This window comes from Ornithorhynchus anatinus, chromosome 19, assembly GCF_004115215.2.
Source record: "Ornithorhynchus anatinus isolate Pmale09 chromosome 19, mOrnAna1.pri.v4, whole genome shotgun sequence".
Lineage (NCBI taxonomy): Eukaryota > Metazoa > Chordata > Mammalia > Monotremata > Ornithorhynchidae > Ornithorhynchus > Ornithorhynchus anatinus.
Genome location: NC_041746.1, coordinates 33301690 through 33320417, shown reverse-complemented (window position 1 = coordinate 33320417; position 18728 = coordinate 33301690). Strand labels below are relative to the sequence as shown.

General features: G+C 45.9%; 1 protein-coding gene across 3 annotated transcripts in view; it reads right to left on the bottom strand.

Annotated features, from left to right (window-relative positions):
• Positions 1 to 18728, bottom strand: part of LIN28B (lin-28 homolog B) — a 77960-nt gene that overhangs the window by 7781 nt on the left and 51451 nt on the right. For all 3 annotated transcript variants that reach the window (XR_005661125.1, XM_039914834.1, XM_029047699.2), the window contains exon 4: positions 14547 to 14731. Coding sequence is in view for 2 of the 3 variants with exons in the window: in XM_039914834.1 (XP_039770768.1) it covers positions 14547 to 14731 (185 nt within the window). In the remaining variant the exon portion in view is untranslated. The remainder of the gene's footprint in view (positions 1 to 14546; positions 14732 to 18728) is intronic.

Here is an 18728-nt window from a genome sequence, read left to right as displayed (position 1 = left end):
TAAGGTTTCCTCCAAAGTTTCCTTCTTTCTCCCTCAAGCCGTGACTATACACAGTTTCAAGTGGGGAGAAAAACACAAAGCTCAGAAATCACATGCCAAGGCAAAATATTGATCTTTTAAAAAAATTTTCATTCTGTCCTTCACAGTGTTTCTATCAAAACATTACTAAAACTAATAATCTCACCTTCAGTCCCACTTTTCCAATGCTGTCAGCATTTAAAGGTGGCTGCTTAACCACGTTTTCTGAGAAGCTAAGGACAAAACAACGAACACCAGAAACAAAGAACAAACCCGTACAACCACCACCAAAAATGCACTGGATTCACTCAATCGGTGGTATTGAGTGCTTACAGAGTGCAGAGCACTGTAATAGGCTCCCTTTCTCAAAGTCCAGGAAAGGGCAGACCTTGGGTCTAAGATGCTCGGTGAGCTAGACTTAGTGCCCAGAAACAGCCCCGCTGTGCCCCACAGTCCTGGTCCACACACAATCTCATCTCCTGTCCATTGCAGGAGGAGCTGGGGGGAAGGGAGAGAGTAGAGGAGGTGGGGGGAAGGGACAGAGAAAGAAGTGGGTGGGGGATGGAGAGGAGTAGTGGGGGAAGGGAGAGAGGGAGGGGGATGCTGATGTGATTACTTGTCAGGCTTCTTCAACAACACATTCCGCTCCTTGAGCCGGGCTAGAAGACCCAACTTGTAAATTTACCACTGCAGAAAGCTGTTTAAGGACGGCGTGGAAATGTTAGGCGGCGGATGGGAGGAAGAGTGTCGCCTTTTTCAAAGAATCGATATTTTTACTTTATGGTTCACTCTGTGTTTCTCTGATGCAATGGAAAGGTGAACAGTGATCTTGGATAAATGTGCATTCCTAAGATTTCATTTGTCTGAATTCAGTTCCTTTCTTTCTCCTAAGATCACATTCATTTGGAAGCTTGTTTTTGGAAAAGTTTGAAAATAGGTTAAAAGCCCTCCGTAATGGAGTAGGCTGCAGCCATGGACAAATCAATTTAATCAGTCACTGTGGTATGTGCTGTGTTATCCAATTCAGTGAACCATCTTGCTTCCCCCAACTGACGAAGAAGCACTATTAAGGTTCACCTTCCAGTGACGGCCCCCCCACCCCCCATCTTCTGCTTCTAAATTTATCTTACATTTTGATTACAGAATGGTTTTCCCTTTCCAAATGCGCTTTTGTTTCACAGACGTCTCTTTGACAGACAGCTTTCAAAGGAAGAGCCGGGCCCCTCGGCCACAGGCTGGAGTGGTTAGCCAGGCTCTTGCCCTAAGTGTTGCATTAAATTGTATGGGGGGCTGGGCTTAGGGGTGGAGTGGAGAGGGGGGAGATGGGGCTATTTATCCTCCTCTTCAATTGATTTATTTCGTGTCAATCACTCTTCCTGGCAGGGGTGGCCACCCCTGTGCTGAAGTGCTCTGTTGGCCAGGGATTTTGCACCAAAGTGGAAATGTCCACTCATGCGTCATCACACAAATGTGCGTGTGCACATATCTATCCGCTCCCATGTGCGCACACACACACACACATACACTACTCCAGGCTCTGCACCCCGGATATAGGACTAACCACATAACCCTTGTCATTCAAGCACACTTTAACAAAGCAGGCTTTTGCTTTTCCTTGCTGGGCTTGATTTAACACTGTCGGCTTTAAGCATTTTCCCAGGAGAAGCAAGTCTGGTCTGAGCAGTAGCAACCCGGGCCTAGCAGTGTTCCTGGTGTTGCTGTGGCCACAGGACTGAGCAAATAAAGTCATATCCACTGCATGCCCCAGAGAGAACAAAGGTAACCGAGCACTTAAGTCCAGGTACAGACAATCAGCTCCTACAGGCATTCTCCTGGCCTTTTAAAGGTAAATTTAGAGCAAAACCCAAAACATTTTGTTTAAACCCTCTGAGGAATGTAGAGTGACCTTTGTCTAACAAAAGCCTGCTCAAAATCTGAGTGCTTTCATTTTGCTAAAGCCTCATATTTCACAAAGATTTCTCCTTTTCCCAGCATGGCTACAATGGGTGACAACGACTCCAAACCTGCACTTGATCTAGTGGCTGAAAAATGAATGGAAAGGGTTTGTTTTTTTTTAGAACAGGAAATTAAATTTTAAATGGAAGCCAAGGATCTACATACACCGATACAACAGTCCCAACACACTCTGAAAGTATTGCCAGTTGCAAGTTAAATACTCAAAACTCAAAGGTTCCATGACTTAGAAATTTCCCAAATTATTAATGTGCTTGAAAATATTATCCTTCATTACTAGCATTTGTTTGAAAAGAAAATGGAATTATTCTGTAAATAAAATTATGTAAATTTATTATTACTTATTCTGTAAGTAAAATTGCCCTACAAAAGGCTTACTGACTTTCCTGGAGTTTTAAAGAATATTTACAATTTCACTTTCATATTAAAGAGTTTTATTAGGTTTCCAAATGATGCCATTAGCCCTAATTCCAGTCCAGTGGACCCAAGTGACGAGAATTGTAAGCATGACTGTCTGCTCCTCTGTGTTGGCAAATTAAATAATTTTTACAATAATCCAAGGTACACAACAAGTTGAGAAGCCATTTTGGCTCATACTAGGCTTATCTAATGGCAGGAAAATGAAAAGAGCCCCTATAAATTACTTGCAGGTGACAGCCTGGTCCCCACACGATCAGGAAAGGGGGTGGGGAGGGAGGAGGAAGACGGGGGTGGGCTTGCTTGGGCAAATACTATTTCCCAATCCAGATATTTTCTGTGCCATTGCAGTAACTTGAAAATAGTCTTGTGGCCAAGTGGGTAGCTGGTGCAAACTGGGTTTGGATGAATTAACAGCGAGTGCCGCTAGCTGCAGCATTGAAAATTGCAGGAAAGATGCTCTGCTCTGACACGACTGTACACGAGGGCTTCATTAGTCCCGGAAGTGAAACAGCAATAAGACGGCAGAGCAAACACCTGGAAGGGATCTTCCAGGCGCACAGTTTGAGGGAAGGCCCGGGCCTTGCCCCAGGCTGATACCACCCATTTCTGGCTCATTCCCTCTCCCACCTGGGCCTATTCACCCTCCCCTTCCTGAACTTTGGGGGCACTCTGCCCTGCCTGGTCCACCCTTCTGGCCTTGACTAGTCTTCCCCCAAAGAAGCAAACAGGGTTGAAATGCAGACGCAGAAAAACAACCATCGAGCTGAGTTCGGAGAGCCGTGTGGCGGTAATCTGATACAGGCCTGCCGGGAGAGGGGACATTTTAGGAACGGACTCTCCTTGAATGAGGCAAACCTATCCACTCTGAATGGAGAGCAGCGAGTGCCACGTCTCTTCCACGTGGCCACCGGAGCTGGGCCAGAGAGGAAAGACAACAAAGCCCCTTGCAAAAAAACTACTGGCCACTCTGGACAAATCTGTATTTTGGCATTTCTGAGTGGAGGAGGAGGCTCTCCTAGCCTAGCCTGGGCTGGAGGCTGGGGGGCCGAAGGACAGGGTAACAAGGAGAGGAGATGAGCGGCTGTTGAGTTGCTCCAGTCTCCTTCTGATTCAGTGCAGGACTCTAGGGTCAGGAGAGCCTGTGTTCCGCACCCCACAGTAGGGGTGGGGAGAGTAAAGAAGGATGGTGGGGAGAGCGAGGAGGGACTGGAGTGGAGAGTGCTGCCCTGCCTCCTCACCCCCCTCTCAGACCAGTGGCGGGACCAATGTGCACGATGGATACGGCAGTGAGATCTTTGCCTGCTCTGAAGGCACTGCCTTCCTGGAAAACAGCCGGCTACAAAATCCCCTGCTCTGGGACCGATTGTGGAAAAAATCTGAGATTCACTCTTGAGGTCTCAGACGATTATATAAATAGGACCATTGGTAGAAGAGCTCACATCCTCTCTCCCACTTCTATTTCCCATGCCTGACTACCCCCACCTCAGTGCTTCTCTCAGGCTCCCCAGCTAGGGATGAGCTCTGGAGGGGACGGTCTGAAATACGGGAGTGGGCAGGGGGATCCACAGTCTCAGACCGGCTGGGACCGGGAGAGGGAATCTCTGCTCCAACCCTAGGTTTTCAGCTGCAACTCTGGGGCAGAGGTTTGCTAGGTTCACCCTGCAGAGTTCTCTCTTCCAGCCTGGGGCAGAGCTGCCCACTGAATTTTTCTGTGCTCCAAAATCCAGCTGCTCCTTTGTCTTGCACGTTGCCCGACACGTGAGGCCTTCTAGCCAAAGCCAGCTTGGCCCATGCCAGGGGCTGCCTCTCCCTGAAGCTTTAGGCCATTTCTGAAAAGCTGGACTGGTTCTTCGTCTTCCTCTCATGCCTGCTAAGAGTTAATAATAATTATGGTATTGCTCGTTAAACTAACTTTGTGTTGCCTTTGGTTTTGCCCACTCTGCCTAACTACCACGCTTCCTGAGGCTTGTCGGGTGTTACAGGTGGGATGTAAGACCCACATATTTCGATTTTTGAAGCCCCAAGACCTAGAATATCCAAGGAATAAGAGACGCTAACAAGTAATTAAGTGCCTTGAAGGCAGGGGTCCTCTCTACAATGCTCCATGGCACTCTTCCAAGTACTCCATACAATGCTCTGAATGTGGTGGACACTTAGTACACACCATTTGATCAACCAATCACCCACAATACCGCTTCCACCATAAACGTGCCTCAACGGGAAAGCAAGCACTTTTCATATTTGTTTCATGCAAGGTTTAAAATAAACTATCGGGTCACTGCTAGAAAGAATAAATAGTTTCACTGCTGGAAACAACTTGCCAGACCTAGGGGTTTTTTTTGGTTTTTGGTGTGTTTTTTTTAACACGATCTAGAACATGAGCTTTTCCTTTTCATCGCCAAAGGATACGGTCGGTGGCTCCTTAGATACAGAAAAGTCAACAGTGACAGGCAGTAGGCTGCTGGAGCCAAGAGTTTGGACAGCAGTGTGAAAAGAGAGAATCCCACAAAAAAAAAGTCATACTTATGAAGAGGAGAGGAGAAATCCCCAAATCATTCCCTTTTACATTGAATAGCCAGGACCTTTCACCTTGAATAGCCAGGACGGTCTCCAAGGTGGTCACATGTAGGGGAATCTTACATTTAGGGAAAATGGGAGGTAGCAGAGGAAGATGAGGAAAGAGGAGAAGTAGGGTGAACTCTGCAGGTATGGCAGTCCCAATATCAGACTGGAAGCCAGAGAGTTCACTGAGGCATGGAAACAGTGCAGCCACGAAGCAAGAGATTTCTTCGAGGCTAAAGGAAGTTTTCCAGGCTAAAGCAAGTTTTGCCTCTCCAAAATGCCTCTCTCAGGCCCAAGGAAGGGGTCTCCTCTCTGCAAAGGCTCTGGTACAAATATTCACCATTTAAGAATGGAGTGCTTGCTTCCCCCTCATCTTGGAAAATTTATTTTGGTGCACAAGGACAGGGACAGAGAGTGTGTTTTCTCTCTCTACGGGGTTTCAAAATCCCTGAGTGGATGGGGCTCTCCATCTTGTTGAAAGCATCCGGTGGGTCTGGGCCCACAGCTCTGTTTTGAACTTAGATGCAAAACCTATTGGGAGCCAACGGTCCCTTCATTCAAGCCTGATGTTGATTATTATTTCAATTATTCCCTAAACCAAACAACACACAGGATGAATTATGCAGATCCGAAAAGTGAAAATCTCACTTATTTGCATAGTTGAACTTAGCTCTAAGTATGAATTCCTTTAAGATCATTTAACATCAGTAAGAATCAAATGTATAAAACAAAGTGCTGGTATTTTCAGACTAAATATGTCATTGTAAAATGTACTCCTGTTGATAAGTGAGAAATTTTACTCATTTATTCTGATCAAATGAAGGCTTATAGAGAAATCTCCTCAATTTATACTTTCTCTTATAGGATAAAAAGTAACAATGATAATTTAAGATTAAATCCCTAAAGACACTAATCTCAAAAAAACCCACTCAGGAGTCACAACCAAAATATCAGAAAAAAGTAGGTCTCTGGGTTGCCATTTTTAAAGAGAGAGAGATTGTGTTTGAGTGCGCGTGTGCGCATGTGTAGGGGAGGGGGAGCATCTACACAACAGCCTAATTTTAAACCAATCAATTGAAAAGAAGATGGACCTTTTAAAATTGGGGGATGGGGCAGGGGGCGGGAATCAGATGATGGCTGCGTGGTGATCTGCTTCACAAGGAAAGAGCCTTTGTTTAGCTGGGAATTGCAGCAGACCACACAGACACAGTCCCCATGCAGAAACCCCGCGGATGGTACCCCCATTGGCTTGCAATCTTATCGGCAGTGCCGGTTCAGGCTCTTTGTTGGATAGAAAGTGAAGAGAATTGCTCTTAGGTTATCACTGCCCAGGGAAGCATGAAATACTTTCGGTTCCTGCCAAAAAATTTTAAAAAAGGCACTGGGTGCACCCATCACCTGCTTCTCCAAAGGTGCTCAGATACCACAAGTTTTTCTGAAATTTTAGACTTTAGCAGGATAAAAAAAAAAATCCCCCAAAACTCACCTCAACAAAGCATGCAGATCAATGTAAAAAACCTAGCCCGACAGGCACTTTGTCAAAAAGTCTGACTACCACCGGTAGGAAGAAGAAGCAAAGCTGAAAAAGGAATTCCACAATTCCACACTCCAAGGGTTTTTTGTACTCTCCAAATGCTAAGTATAGTGCTCTGCACACAGTAGGAGCTTAATACATTTGACTGACTGATTGATTTTTAAGTCAATCAATTTTAAAGTACTTACGGTACCCATAGATAGCTGCAATTTAAGTCACGGTAGACAGGTCCTGTTAATGTGAAGACACCCTGGCCTGCCTGGTAGGGAAGCCCAAGTTCTAAATAACAAAGAAATTGAAGCCATCAACTTTCCTTTTTAATGTGACCCATCAGTTATTGTCACCTTAATGAACACTGGCAACAGACCGTCCTGTTGTTATGTAACCCATATTAAGCACCGAAGACCTCAGCCAGGGAAATGCAGACTGTAATCAAGGAGTCGATACTTGTCCAAAATCAGAATGCAAAACCCGGGAACATTTACCAGTTTTGATTATATGTAAAATAAGCTACACTTTGATTCGACTATTTCCTTGGAAAAGAAGCAACCCAACAATAAAGGGTAACAAAGCCCTTAAGTGCCAAGTCTGGAGATAGATAGATATGGGTGGGACATAGACTCTTTCCCTCTGGACTATACGCTCATTGTTGGCAGAGAACGTGTCTCCCAACTCTGTTACATTGTACCCTAGCAAGTGCTCTGCACACAGTTAGCGCTCAAATATGGTTGACTGATTACTCACATGGGGCTCACGGTCTCAGCAGGAGGGAGAACAGGTATTTAATTCCCATTTTGCAGGTGAGGAAACTGAGGCCCAGAGAAGTTAAGTGACTTATCATGGTTAACACAGCAAGCAAGTGGTAGAGCTGGGATTACAACTCAGTCTGCTGATTCCCAAATCTGTGCTCCTTCCAGGAGGCCATGTGGCTGCCCCTACTTAACTTGCAGCAGGTTATTCCAGCTACTCACCATTATGAGGACTGTTGCACTACTGTTGTAGCAGCATAGAAGAAAAGCATGAGGCAGGTCGTTTCAAGGCTGTAGAATAAGCTGTGCTGGCCCTTGAGGGCTCAGTCAGCTGTCAGCTTCGGGCTTCATACCGCAGCCTCTACCCGCACCTCACACAACTGGGAGGGGTGAAGCTGAGGCTGGTCCCATATTTACAATGGGAGGCTCTCCCCACCACTCTTCTCTTTGCCCCCACTCCCATGCAAACACACCACGGGTGTTTCTGCTGGTCTGGTCTAAGTGGCACTGCCCAAGAGACCAGTTGTTAAGTGCCTGCATGGAAACCGTCAACCACTAAACAGAAGTTGCTAAAAGAGCCAGGCCCTGGCGTAGCCATCCCCAAATGGAGGCCCTGCCTCACAGCTCTCACTGCCAAGGTGCTCAGCCTGGTCTAACCCTCGGAAAGGTGGTGCCCTGGGAGAGGGGTCATCATAGTTGTCCTGGTCTGCTCAGAGGGCAGGAGATGGAGGGCAGGGTCTGGGGAGAGGGGAAATGGCCCTGTTGCTAGTGTAGCTGGTCCTACATCACATCTTCTCTAGTGCCAGAAACCACTTTGGGGGGCAGGTAGCCCCATATGGAGCAGGGTAGTCATCGATGGCCTCATGGTGGAGGCAGCATGGGGGAGAGCTCCCACCTAAGGCACCAAGCGCGTGCCACCATCTTTATGGCCAGCATAAAAGCAGCTTCTTCTGGAATGGGTCCCAGTGCCTGTGACCCCTCCAATGATGGTGAGAGCAGAGGGCCAGGCCAGGCCAGGGATTGCTGCTCACCCCTTGTTGTGGTGCTAGTACAGCCGGGTCGCACACCATCACTGCAGGGTGAGAAGAGTGAGTGACTGCCACGTACAAGGGGAGAAAGAGACTTGGGAGAGCCAAGTTCGGTGTGGTCCCGCCACCAGATTCTTAATTTAGATTACAATTTTTGCCTGATGATTTTACAGTTTTTGACAAATTCCTGGTTGTGTTCATGGGATGAATTTAAATTCTAATGGCGATATCTGTTGACACTTTGTGAGGGATAGTGAAAAGGCAAATTCCAAATTGAATGTGATTGATTAATAATGTTGGTATTTGTTAAGCGCTTACTATGTGCCGAGCACTGTTCTAAGCACTGGGGTAGATACAGGGGAATCAGGTTGTCCCACGTGGGGCTCACAGTCTTAATCCCCATTTTACAGATGAGGTAACTGAGGCACCGAGAAGTTAAGTGACTTGCCCACAGTCACACAGCTGACAAGTGGCCGAGCCGGGATTCGAACCCATGAGCGAAGAGTAACGTTAAAAGGAGGTGATTTTATTTTTCCATATTCCAAACACAGAAAGAAACTACTAAGTCTCCCCCAAACTGTACAGAAAATGCCTAATTGCAGACCTGTAAGATAGGGAGCAGGAGTGCGTGATGAGGTAGGTGATGAGGGTGCAGTTGGAGAGATTTCCTGGTCTTGCTCGCTCTCCCTCTGTCCCTCTTACACATCCACACACACACCTCCCGCCCTTAATCAAAAAAAGGGGGGAGGGGGAGGGAGAAATGAAAGCAGAGATAGTACCAGAGATTTCAAAGGAGAGAAAAAAGAGAGACAGAGTGTTTCTTGGCCGAAGGTCAACTTCCCAGGCCATGACTGATGGATTCTCCACCAGGAGATTTCAATAACTACCCCAGATTTATACAGGATGTTTGAAAGCTGGGGATGAAGAGGGACAGATCAGGTATCCTCGCTGTGGGCAAAATTACAAGTGATAGATTGTTTTTTAAAAAAAAACCATGACATCAACTTCTGGGAAGTTACTGTAGTTCCAAGATATCTTAGAGGAGAAAAGTGACTTCCGTTCAATTGAGGGAGTTTTAGGAAGGTTCAGAAACCAATCAGTCAATCAACGGTATTTATTGGGCACTTACAGTGTACAGGGCACACGCTGTTTAGTGCCATTGTTCTTGTCTGTCCGTCTCCCCCGATTAGACTGTAAGCCCGTCAAACGGCAGGGACTGTCTCTATCTGTTGCCGACTTGTTCATCCCAAGCGCTTAGTACATTGCTCTGCACATAGTAAGCGCTCAATAAATACTATTGAATGAATGAATGAATGAATAAACAAGCTCCCTAATCTGAAAACCAAAATGCCCTCTTCTGCTCTCATATCTTGTGTCCACCATGGTGATTCAGTCCTAAGAAACAAATGCATCTGCCTTATGTGACCCAGCAGATAGAGTGGCCATTTCCACACCCAACAATGCCCTAAACATCCTATTTTTAAACAACCAACTCTATAAATTATATATCCTAAATCATTTATATTAATGTCTATCTCCCTACTATTAATGTCTATCTCCCTACCTAGACTGCTAGCTCATTGTGAACAGGGAAACATGTCTACTAAATCTGTTGTACTCAACTGTCCCAAGCACTTAACAGTGCTCTGCACACAGTGAGTGCTCAATGAATAGCATTCACTTACTGAACCATCAGCCAATCGGATCCTCCCTGAAATGCACAAAAACAGTACTCCCTAGCTACAGCATGCCCCACATTCAACTGCTTATTGGATGTTATCTTAATTTGTCTGGAAAATTAATTATTGGGGAGCCAGAAGATGAAACCTGTGCTTCAGAACTCCTGCCTTTCCAGGACTGAGATACCAGAAGGCGCTACATCTGCTTTGAGGACAGCCAGGGAAGGACTCTAATTGATGAATAAGTTTGATCTCATGTTGGAGAGTAGATATCCTGAAGAAGAAAAGGCAGGATAGAGTAAAGACGAACACAAATAACCCCTTCCTCCCCAACCCAACCCCATCAGTCTTGCTGGGCATGGCTAGTTTTTCCTTTGGCCAGGAAGGGTCCACTGTGAAACTGTGTAAGGTCCGAAATGGAAAAAGAAAATTGCTCTTGTGGAAAGGCCACTTCCTGACTCCGCAGCACCGAATCCTCCCCTCCCGAAAATCAATTGGTGATGGTTGATGGGACAAAAACTAGCTCAGGACCACCAGGGTGATGGTTGTAGTGACCCAAGGCTGCCTGCTGCTGCTTCCCAGGGATCAGCTCAGCTGTGGCCCTGCACGTGAGGCCACCGGTCTTCCTGTCTGAGCCTGGTCAAGCATGAGGGTCATGGAACTGGAGTTCTCTCTTAATTCAACCCTCATATTCAATCTGGCCCTGAATCATGTCGGTTCTACCTTTCCAACATCGTTAAAATGTCCTTTCCTCTCCATCCAAATTGCTACCACACTGATCCAAGCACTTAGCCTATCCTACTTTGACTATGGCTTCAGCCTCCTCGCTGAATCCCCTGCTTCCTGCTTCTAGGGTGGCTTAGTGGAAAGAGCACAGGCTTGGGAGTCAGAGGCCATGGGTTCTAATCCCGGCTCTGCGATTTATCAGCTGTGTGACTTTGGGAATGTCACTTAACTTTGTGCCTCAGTTACCTCATCTGTAAAATGGGGATTAAAACCGTGAGCCCCACGTGGGACAACCTGATTATCTTGCATCTATCCTAATGCTTAGAACAGTGCTTGACACACAGTAAGAGCTTAACAAATACCATAATCTTCATCATTATATTATTATTATTATTATTATTAATAATGAAAAACATTCAGTTCATGTTTCCCAACTCCTCAAAAAAACTCCAATGTTTTCCCATACACCTCTGCACCACAGAGAAACTCCTTATCATTGATTTCAAAGCACTCAATCAGTGACATTTATTGAACACTAAATATATGCAAGAGCACTGTACCAAATGCTTGAGAGAGAACAGTATAACAGAGTTGGTAGATACGTTCCACGCCCACAGCAAGCTTACAGTCTAGAGGACCAATCTACTGTTGCTGATTTCCTGCTACAACTTAACCCACTCTCCTCAATCCTCCAATGACAACCTACTTACCGTATTTTGATCTCATCTATCTTGCCGTTGACTCCTTGCCCATGCCCTCTCTCTGGCCTGGAGCTCCTTCTCCCTTCATATGACAGCCCGCCATGTTCCTCACTTTCAGAGCCTTATTAAAATTACATCTCTTCCAAAAGGCCTACCGTTTTAAGCCCTCATTTCCCCTACTCCTTCTCCCTTCTGAGTTGCCTTTGGACTTGGATCTATACCCTCTAAGTAGTTGATATTCACTCCATTCTCAGCCCTGCAGTACTTATGTACCTATTCATAATTTATTTTAATGTCTCTTTTCCCCCCTGGGCTGTAAGCTCCTTGTGGCAGGGAACGTGTCTACCAACTTGGGTGTACTGTACTCTCCCAGCATTTAGTACAGTGTTTTGCACACAGTAAGTACCCAATACATATCACTGGGCAGATGGAGATGAGGAGAAACTGGCAGAAGTGCCCCAATATACAGGTAGAACAGCTGCCTTTCACCCTTCACCGGGGGTAAGAGGTGGCAGGGAGAGAAGAGCTAACTACACATTGCACAACATTGGGCACTCCTTTTCCGACTCCCCTCACCCACATACACGCTCACACAGACATGTATACTGGGACAGACCAGCCAAAAACCAGGCCCAAAAGCCACCTTAGCAGGTATGGGGTATAGCAAGGAAAACTCTGGAGTCTGCAGGTTCCTGCTCTAGCGCAGTTCGGAACACGACACTGGCACGAAAGCCAAATAAGTCCAGTATCTTCTCTGGCACACAAAATGATGACTTTCTTCTAAAGGCACAAACGTCACAGGGACATTCGAGCACTTGAGCGGCTGCATGGGTTACACAGAAAACTTCTATTCTCCAAGCAAGACTGCATTAAGAGAAGTTTCGGCCCAGAGAAGAACCGTCTAGTGGGGCCCTCTTCAAGTAGCCCCCCATATCAGGTTGCAGAGGGTTCCCAAAGCTGCAGGCTTCTCCTTCGGCTTAGAGCACGGCAACATCGACTGATGCTACTGATCCTGGTGACGATGATGGTGCATATGGATGAAGGCATGGCCATGCATGTACATGCACAGATAGGGTAATGCAGGTGATTAGTTTTTTTGTTTTTTTTCCGGTTTACTACTGAAAACAATCCAGCTGAGAATCCCTGTTGGGAGCAAACCTAGCAGGCATCTGCTCAGATTTTAATGGAACTGGACGAATCTCAGCCCTACACAAAATCATCCAGGGAGGGTGACAAAGGAGCACTGTCTGCCCCGTCCACCAAGGGGTGACTCAGGGAGAGTGTTTGCTAAGATCCCGTGAAAAAAGGAAGGCTACTGAAATTACCCCATTAAGGTGAGGCTGGCCAAAGAATCCTGAGAAAGAGACCTCAAAATAACTGTCAGTCTTGGGCCCAACCTCCCTACCTTCCTAGCTATACCAGTCATTAAAACGAAAAATATCTGAGGAGGTAGCTCAGGCTGGCAGCAGAAGAGGAAGAAAAAAAGCATGCAAGAAGGAGAGCGGCCGGCAAATTGGGTGCTATTCTCACCAGAACACAGCAAAGAGGGTTGGTTGGTCAAGATAAGGAAGAGCAAGGTTATGCGGAAACAGGAAAAGGAACGCTTAAAGAAAAAGGAAGGAGAAGGGAGTCCCAGGAGGGCCACAGGGATAAGGGAGATAAAAGAAAGAGGGTAGGCCCCTTTCGCCCCACCCCCTTTTTTTAGATCCTTCTCCCATCTTCATTTGTTTCTGCATCAAAGCATGCAAGAGTAGAAAACACAAGACAGGTTGCCTTCAACACTCTCCTCCCAGAGTACAACTGAATTTCAAAGGTCCAGAAATACAAAAAAGGTACATCTGCATGCACAACCGTCCAAAACTCCAAAAGCTTAGATGATGGAAAAATGACACAAAATGTTTTAAAGGAAAAGAAAGTCATTTAAATACAGCAAGAGCAGGAAAGATGAGGAGATCCTATGGGGGCTTCATGGCTCTTTGCATTTCACGATATTTGGTGCTGAAGAAGACTAATTTGCATTCAATTTTCTATTATAACAGAAATGATCCCTTTCCAGTTAATTATGGTTCATATGCATTCCTCGGTCCTACGGACACTCCACAATTAACTTTTCCACTCGCACGTAAACCAGGTCTAAAACAAGCAAATTGTTGGATGACTTTGATGTTTTTCACCCAAAATGGGCTGGCTAATTTTTCCATTCCAGTTACCATTCCAGGCTTTAAACTGCCTTAATCTCCTGCCCTCAGATGTCGACCTTGTGCGAACAGGGGTCACAGGTCAGAACAGGCAGACCTCAAAAGATCTGGACTATCAATTCATGCCTGAAAGATTTCCCCTCCACAAAAGAAACCAACTAAAAAGCAAATTCCAAAAATCTAACCACACAAGCCTAGGATGGAACAATTATTCATTGGAAAATGTGGACGTGCAGCTACGGAAAAGCTTCACTGAAGATGGCACTTAACCGCTTCAGAGCCATTTTCTCCCCCAACCAGGTCTTTAGGCATGCACTCAGAAAAATAAAACTCAAAAGGATAGAATTAGCAACTTGTATGAAAAAGCTCCTTGACTCAGAAATACTACTGCCACAATAACAAAGGCTTAGTTGGTTGAGGTGGGGGAACTGATTTTCAAATTAACTCAGCTCCATTTAAGCTAAAATAAAAATGCAATTCATCCAAACTACGATGAGTGAACAAGGCTCATACTGTATTATTTTTATAATGCTGGCTGGAGGGGGGCTGGGGTGGGTTCTCTATAACGTGGAGCAGGCAATTTCAATCAAGCGAGAGAAAGTGGATGGTTCGATGCAGGAAATCTCCACTGTGGGAAGGACAAGTGAAGCGCAAGCTCAGCCAATGGTGGAACACCCTTTTCCCTGACCTGACAAGAGTCCATCCTAGCCAGCAAAGCAGGATTGCAGTACTGCTGGCTCCATTTTACAGAGTAAGATTAAGTTGTGAGAGCACAAGACACCTTTCAAGAACTTGGAACGCCACATTATAGAAACCGTGCTTGGGGCTGGTGGGGGTGGGAGTGGTGGGGGGCAGGGGCAGCCATCTGCATAGGCACTGAAAAGATGAAAAGAGATCTCAGAAACATTTCATGACATGGGAAAGCGTCTTATGGAAAGAGAAGAAACGATTGATTACCTGTCTCCCTTTGGTTTTCTTTTCTGTAACATCTTCCCTTTGGGTCGCCTTTCACTTCCCAAGCAGGGGCTCCCACCTGGGCCTGTTACCCGTATCGATTCAAGGCCTTTGGAAGATTTCTTAAACGTGAATTCCAATGGTTCACCCTCTTTAAGGCTTCGAAACCCTTCCATGTGTAACTTGCTCTGTAAATGGAAGAAAAAGACTCTCGGTTACCACGGCCTCTTAGTGCAAACAGCATACCACCACTTCCGATCCCTGTAGGAACAATTGCCCCTATTTATATATTACACCAGTCCCTTCTTGTTAAAAACAACTTTCTAGATTCTGCAGTTTTCCCATCCAACTACAAGTTGGGGTAGAAAAACATTAAGACCCAATTGAAGGATTATGTCCCCGTGACTTCCAGACTCTGTCTAAGGAGAGATGGTTCATGGAGAAGTCGCAAAACTCTGGTGGGCACTGAATGGGTCTACCAACTCTGTTGTATTAGTACAGTGCTCTGGACACAGTAAGTGCTCAATACCACCGACTGATTGAGCAGCTGGCAATTCAGACCTACAAGCCTCCTGGGGCTGCCCAGTGGCAACTTGCCCACAGCAACTGGACTTCTTGGGTCAGCCCTGGGGATAACTCATTTGCAAGGACTTCCTGCTCAATTGCCTACTGCACTAGGAGCTTGGGAGAGTACACTTTCAATAAGTACTGTTTACTGAACACCTGTTTTTGAGCAGAGTGTCATACTAAGTGATTGAGAGAGTACACTGGAGGATGAAGTCGCAATCCTGTCCCTCAAGGAGCTTACAATCTTCTGAATAGGACATACACCAAACAATAAATATGCAGAGAGGAGGAAGAAGTACTTAAATTGTAGACTATGACAATCAAAATGTATGAAAATGTTACCAGAGGTGATGACTGCCTAACCCTAGAGATGATGTTTGGAAGAATGGGATCTGGAGAGGACAAAGAGTCATTGTGGAACACCTCCTGAAGGAGGTGGGGTTTCAGCACTTTTTGAAGGTGGAGAGACTTGAGAGTACCAGGAAGGAAATGCGGAAGCCAGGAGTCAGAAACATAAGAGTTAAGAATGACTGTAAACCCGTCAATGGGCAGGGACTGTATCTGTTGCCGATTTGTACATTCCAAGCGCTTAGTACAGTGCTCTGCAAATAGTAAGCACTAAATAAATACTATTGAATGAAAGAATGAGGAGAGTGAGGTGAGTCTGGGTGGGACAGAGAGTGTGGAGCTGGGGTGCAGCTTTCTCATTTGCAGAATGAGCTACTTTAAACCGTTTACTCTTAACTGTTGAACTAACGGTTTTGCTGGAAACAATCTCTTCTATTTATCCATACCTTTTGATGGTTTCTCCTGACCAGTCTCCAGCCCCCAAATCCTCTCCATGTGCTGAGAGGGGCACAGTGTTAGAACAGAATCATTTTTCTGCAAAAACATTCAGGACGCTTTCTCCCACTCCTCAAAAAACTCCAGCAGTTGCCCATCCATCTCCGCATCAAACAAAAACTCCTCACCATTAGCTTTAAAGGACCCAATCATCTTGCCCCTTCCTACCTCACTTCGCTACTCTCCTATTATCACTCAGCCTGCACACTTCACTCCTCTAATGCTAACCTTCTCAATGTACCTTGATCTCAACTACCTCACCGCCGGTCCCTATCTCACAACCTGCCTCTGGCCTGGAACACTCTCCCTTCTCAAATCTGACAATTACTCTCTACTGGGGATTAAGACTGTGAGCCCCACGTGGGACAACCTGATTCCCCTATGTCTACCCCAGTGCTTAGAACAGTGCTCGGCACATAGTAAGCGCTTAACAAATACCAACATTATTATTATTATTATTACTGCACTTTCCCAGGGCATACTGCGCTGGGGAGGTATGCAATAAATACCACATCACTAAACCTACTCTTGTTACCTTATTCTGGATCCAAAGCCCCATTTTAGGAAAATGCTTCAGGATAGGGGGAGGGAGACTCCATCTTCACTTTACCCTGAAGCTCTCAAATGCTGATCTCTGGACCTCCCATTGGAGAAGAGACGACAGAACTCACACAGTATTTTGGAGATGGAAAGATGCTTAACAGACCCCACAATTATAATTAGCATTATTCCCAGTTTTTCCTGTCCCTCGCCAACAGAAAGCTCAATGGTAACATGGTAGCATATACTGGTGGGCAACAGCTGGGCAGCGTGCCCAAAGGATCCCCTAGTCACCGAGATCCTCTGATGGCATCTCGCCTTATCGCTTTGTGTGTTGAGGGGGTGCAATCTTCCTCACAGGAGAGTGGGGAGTTAGGGAGCTCAGTACAGCCAGACCCCTCCAAACAAGGCAGCCATACATCCAGCTGGCAGTGGCCAGTCTGGCCCCAGGAAATAGTCCCAACAGCAGGGTTGCTGCCACGCCCACAGGACGGTGATTTATTCACGTTCCATGGGCAGGGCCCTTCTGGCAGACTCCTGGGTGTCTGCGGCTCCACAGGCAGACGGATGGACCAACGAATGGACAGCAAATGAGACTGCTGGCTCTGAAGAGAGACCAGCCACAAGAACCTGGCCTCACGTCCTCTACCACTTTCTCGCCCTGGGGGGGAGGGGAAGATGACTAGAAACAAGTAATAAAAGCATTTTTTGCTTCCAGTCTTCCAAATGAGTATGTTTACTTTAAAACACACATACCCCTTCCCCCCCTTCCAAAAAAACCCCCACTTTCAGCTCCCAAACGAACCTCTGCATAGTTCTTAAATGTTTGGTAAAACAGAAGAAGTTTCTTCTTCTGTGAATGGAACTAGATTCCCTCTTGGTATTTCTGTTCTTTAAAATAAAAAAGCATCTCCTCATTTTGATTAACTGAACAGAGGGAGGTTTGGAAGTTAGTGTGTTAATCCTTCACAAACTCTTACGTACAATTAATAACAGAAGGAATGAGGCACTGACTAGTTAGTTTAACTTGGGAGGATGGCAGGGAGGGAACAGGAATAATTCTGAACAGAACCCCGACCTCAACCCTTCGGCATCAATGACACACTTGTGCAATCACACTCACCCGTAGCACTTCTGCTCATATCGACTTACACGCCCTACTATTTAAGCACTAATGCAGGTACACATCCATTTTTCCTTTTTTTCTTCTATCTGTAATTATTTTATGTCCGATTCTCGCTCCCTGCCTTAGTCTGTAAACTGGGGGGGGGGGGGGGGAGTGGTCTGGTTGAGCTCCTTGGGGACAAGGAACTTGTCTACCAACTCTGTTGTATTGTACTCTCCCAAGTGATTAGTACAGTGCTCTGCAAACAGTGAGCACTCAATGAATTCATTGATCAATTGATTACTGTCTTCAAACTCTATTGTACTCTCCCAAGCAGGTAGGGTTCCTGCAAATAATAAGCACTTACAAAACACTCTGACGACTTAGTACAGTGCTCTGCACAGAATAGGCACTCAATCAGTATGGCTGCTGATGGATTAGCTGATAGAGCAGAACACACAAGTGAGGAAACAAGAAGAGCTGCTGCTGCCGACAATTAGCAAAGAACGAATCTTTAGACGATGAAAACTGGAGGCATGTGTCACTAACTCAGCGGGACACACATGGGACACTTCAGAAAAGCAAACTGGTGACTGACAAGGGCCTTATGAACCCTCAGGCCATCAGAACAAAGGCAGCAAGAAGGATGAGGAATATGAGTTAATGTCTTAATAATAATGGTATTTGTTAAGTGCTTGGGTAGATACAAGATGATCAGGTAGGACACAGTCCCTATTCCACCCGGGGCTTGCAGTTTGAGTGGGAGGGAGAAAAGATACTGAATCCCCATTTTACGGATGAGGAAACTGAGGCCCAGAGAAGTTGTGATTTGCCCAAGGTCACACAGCAGGCAAGTGGCAGAGCTGGGATTATTACCCTGGTCCTCTGGCTCCCATGCACGTGCTCTTTCCAAGAGGCCATGCTGCTTCATAAGTTTACAATGATGAATGCCAGGCATGAGCAAAACTGTTTTCTTTCCCATCAAATCAGGTCCAGAACCAAGGGGCACAGTGCACCTTAAAAATAATAAACAGTCTAAGGTCTTACCCTAACGTCTTCAGAGTCCTACCCTACCCACCAACTCACACTTTACAAATCCTTCATTTATAAACAAAACGTACCAATATTTT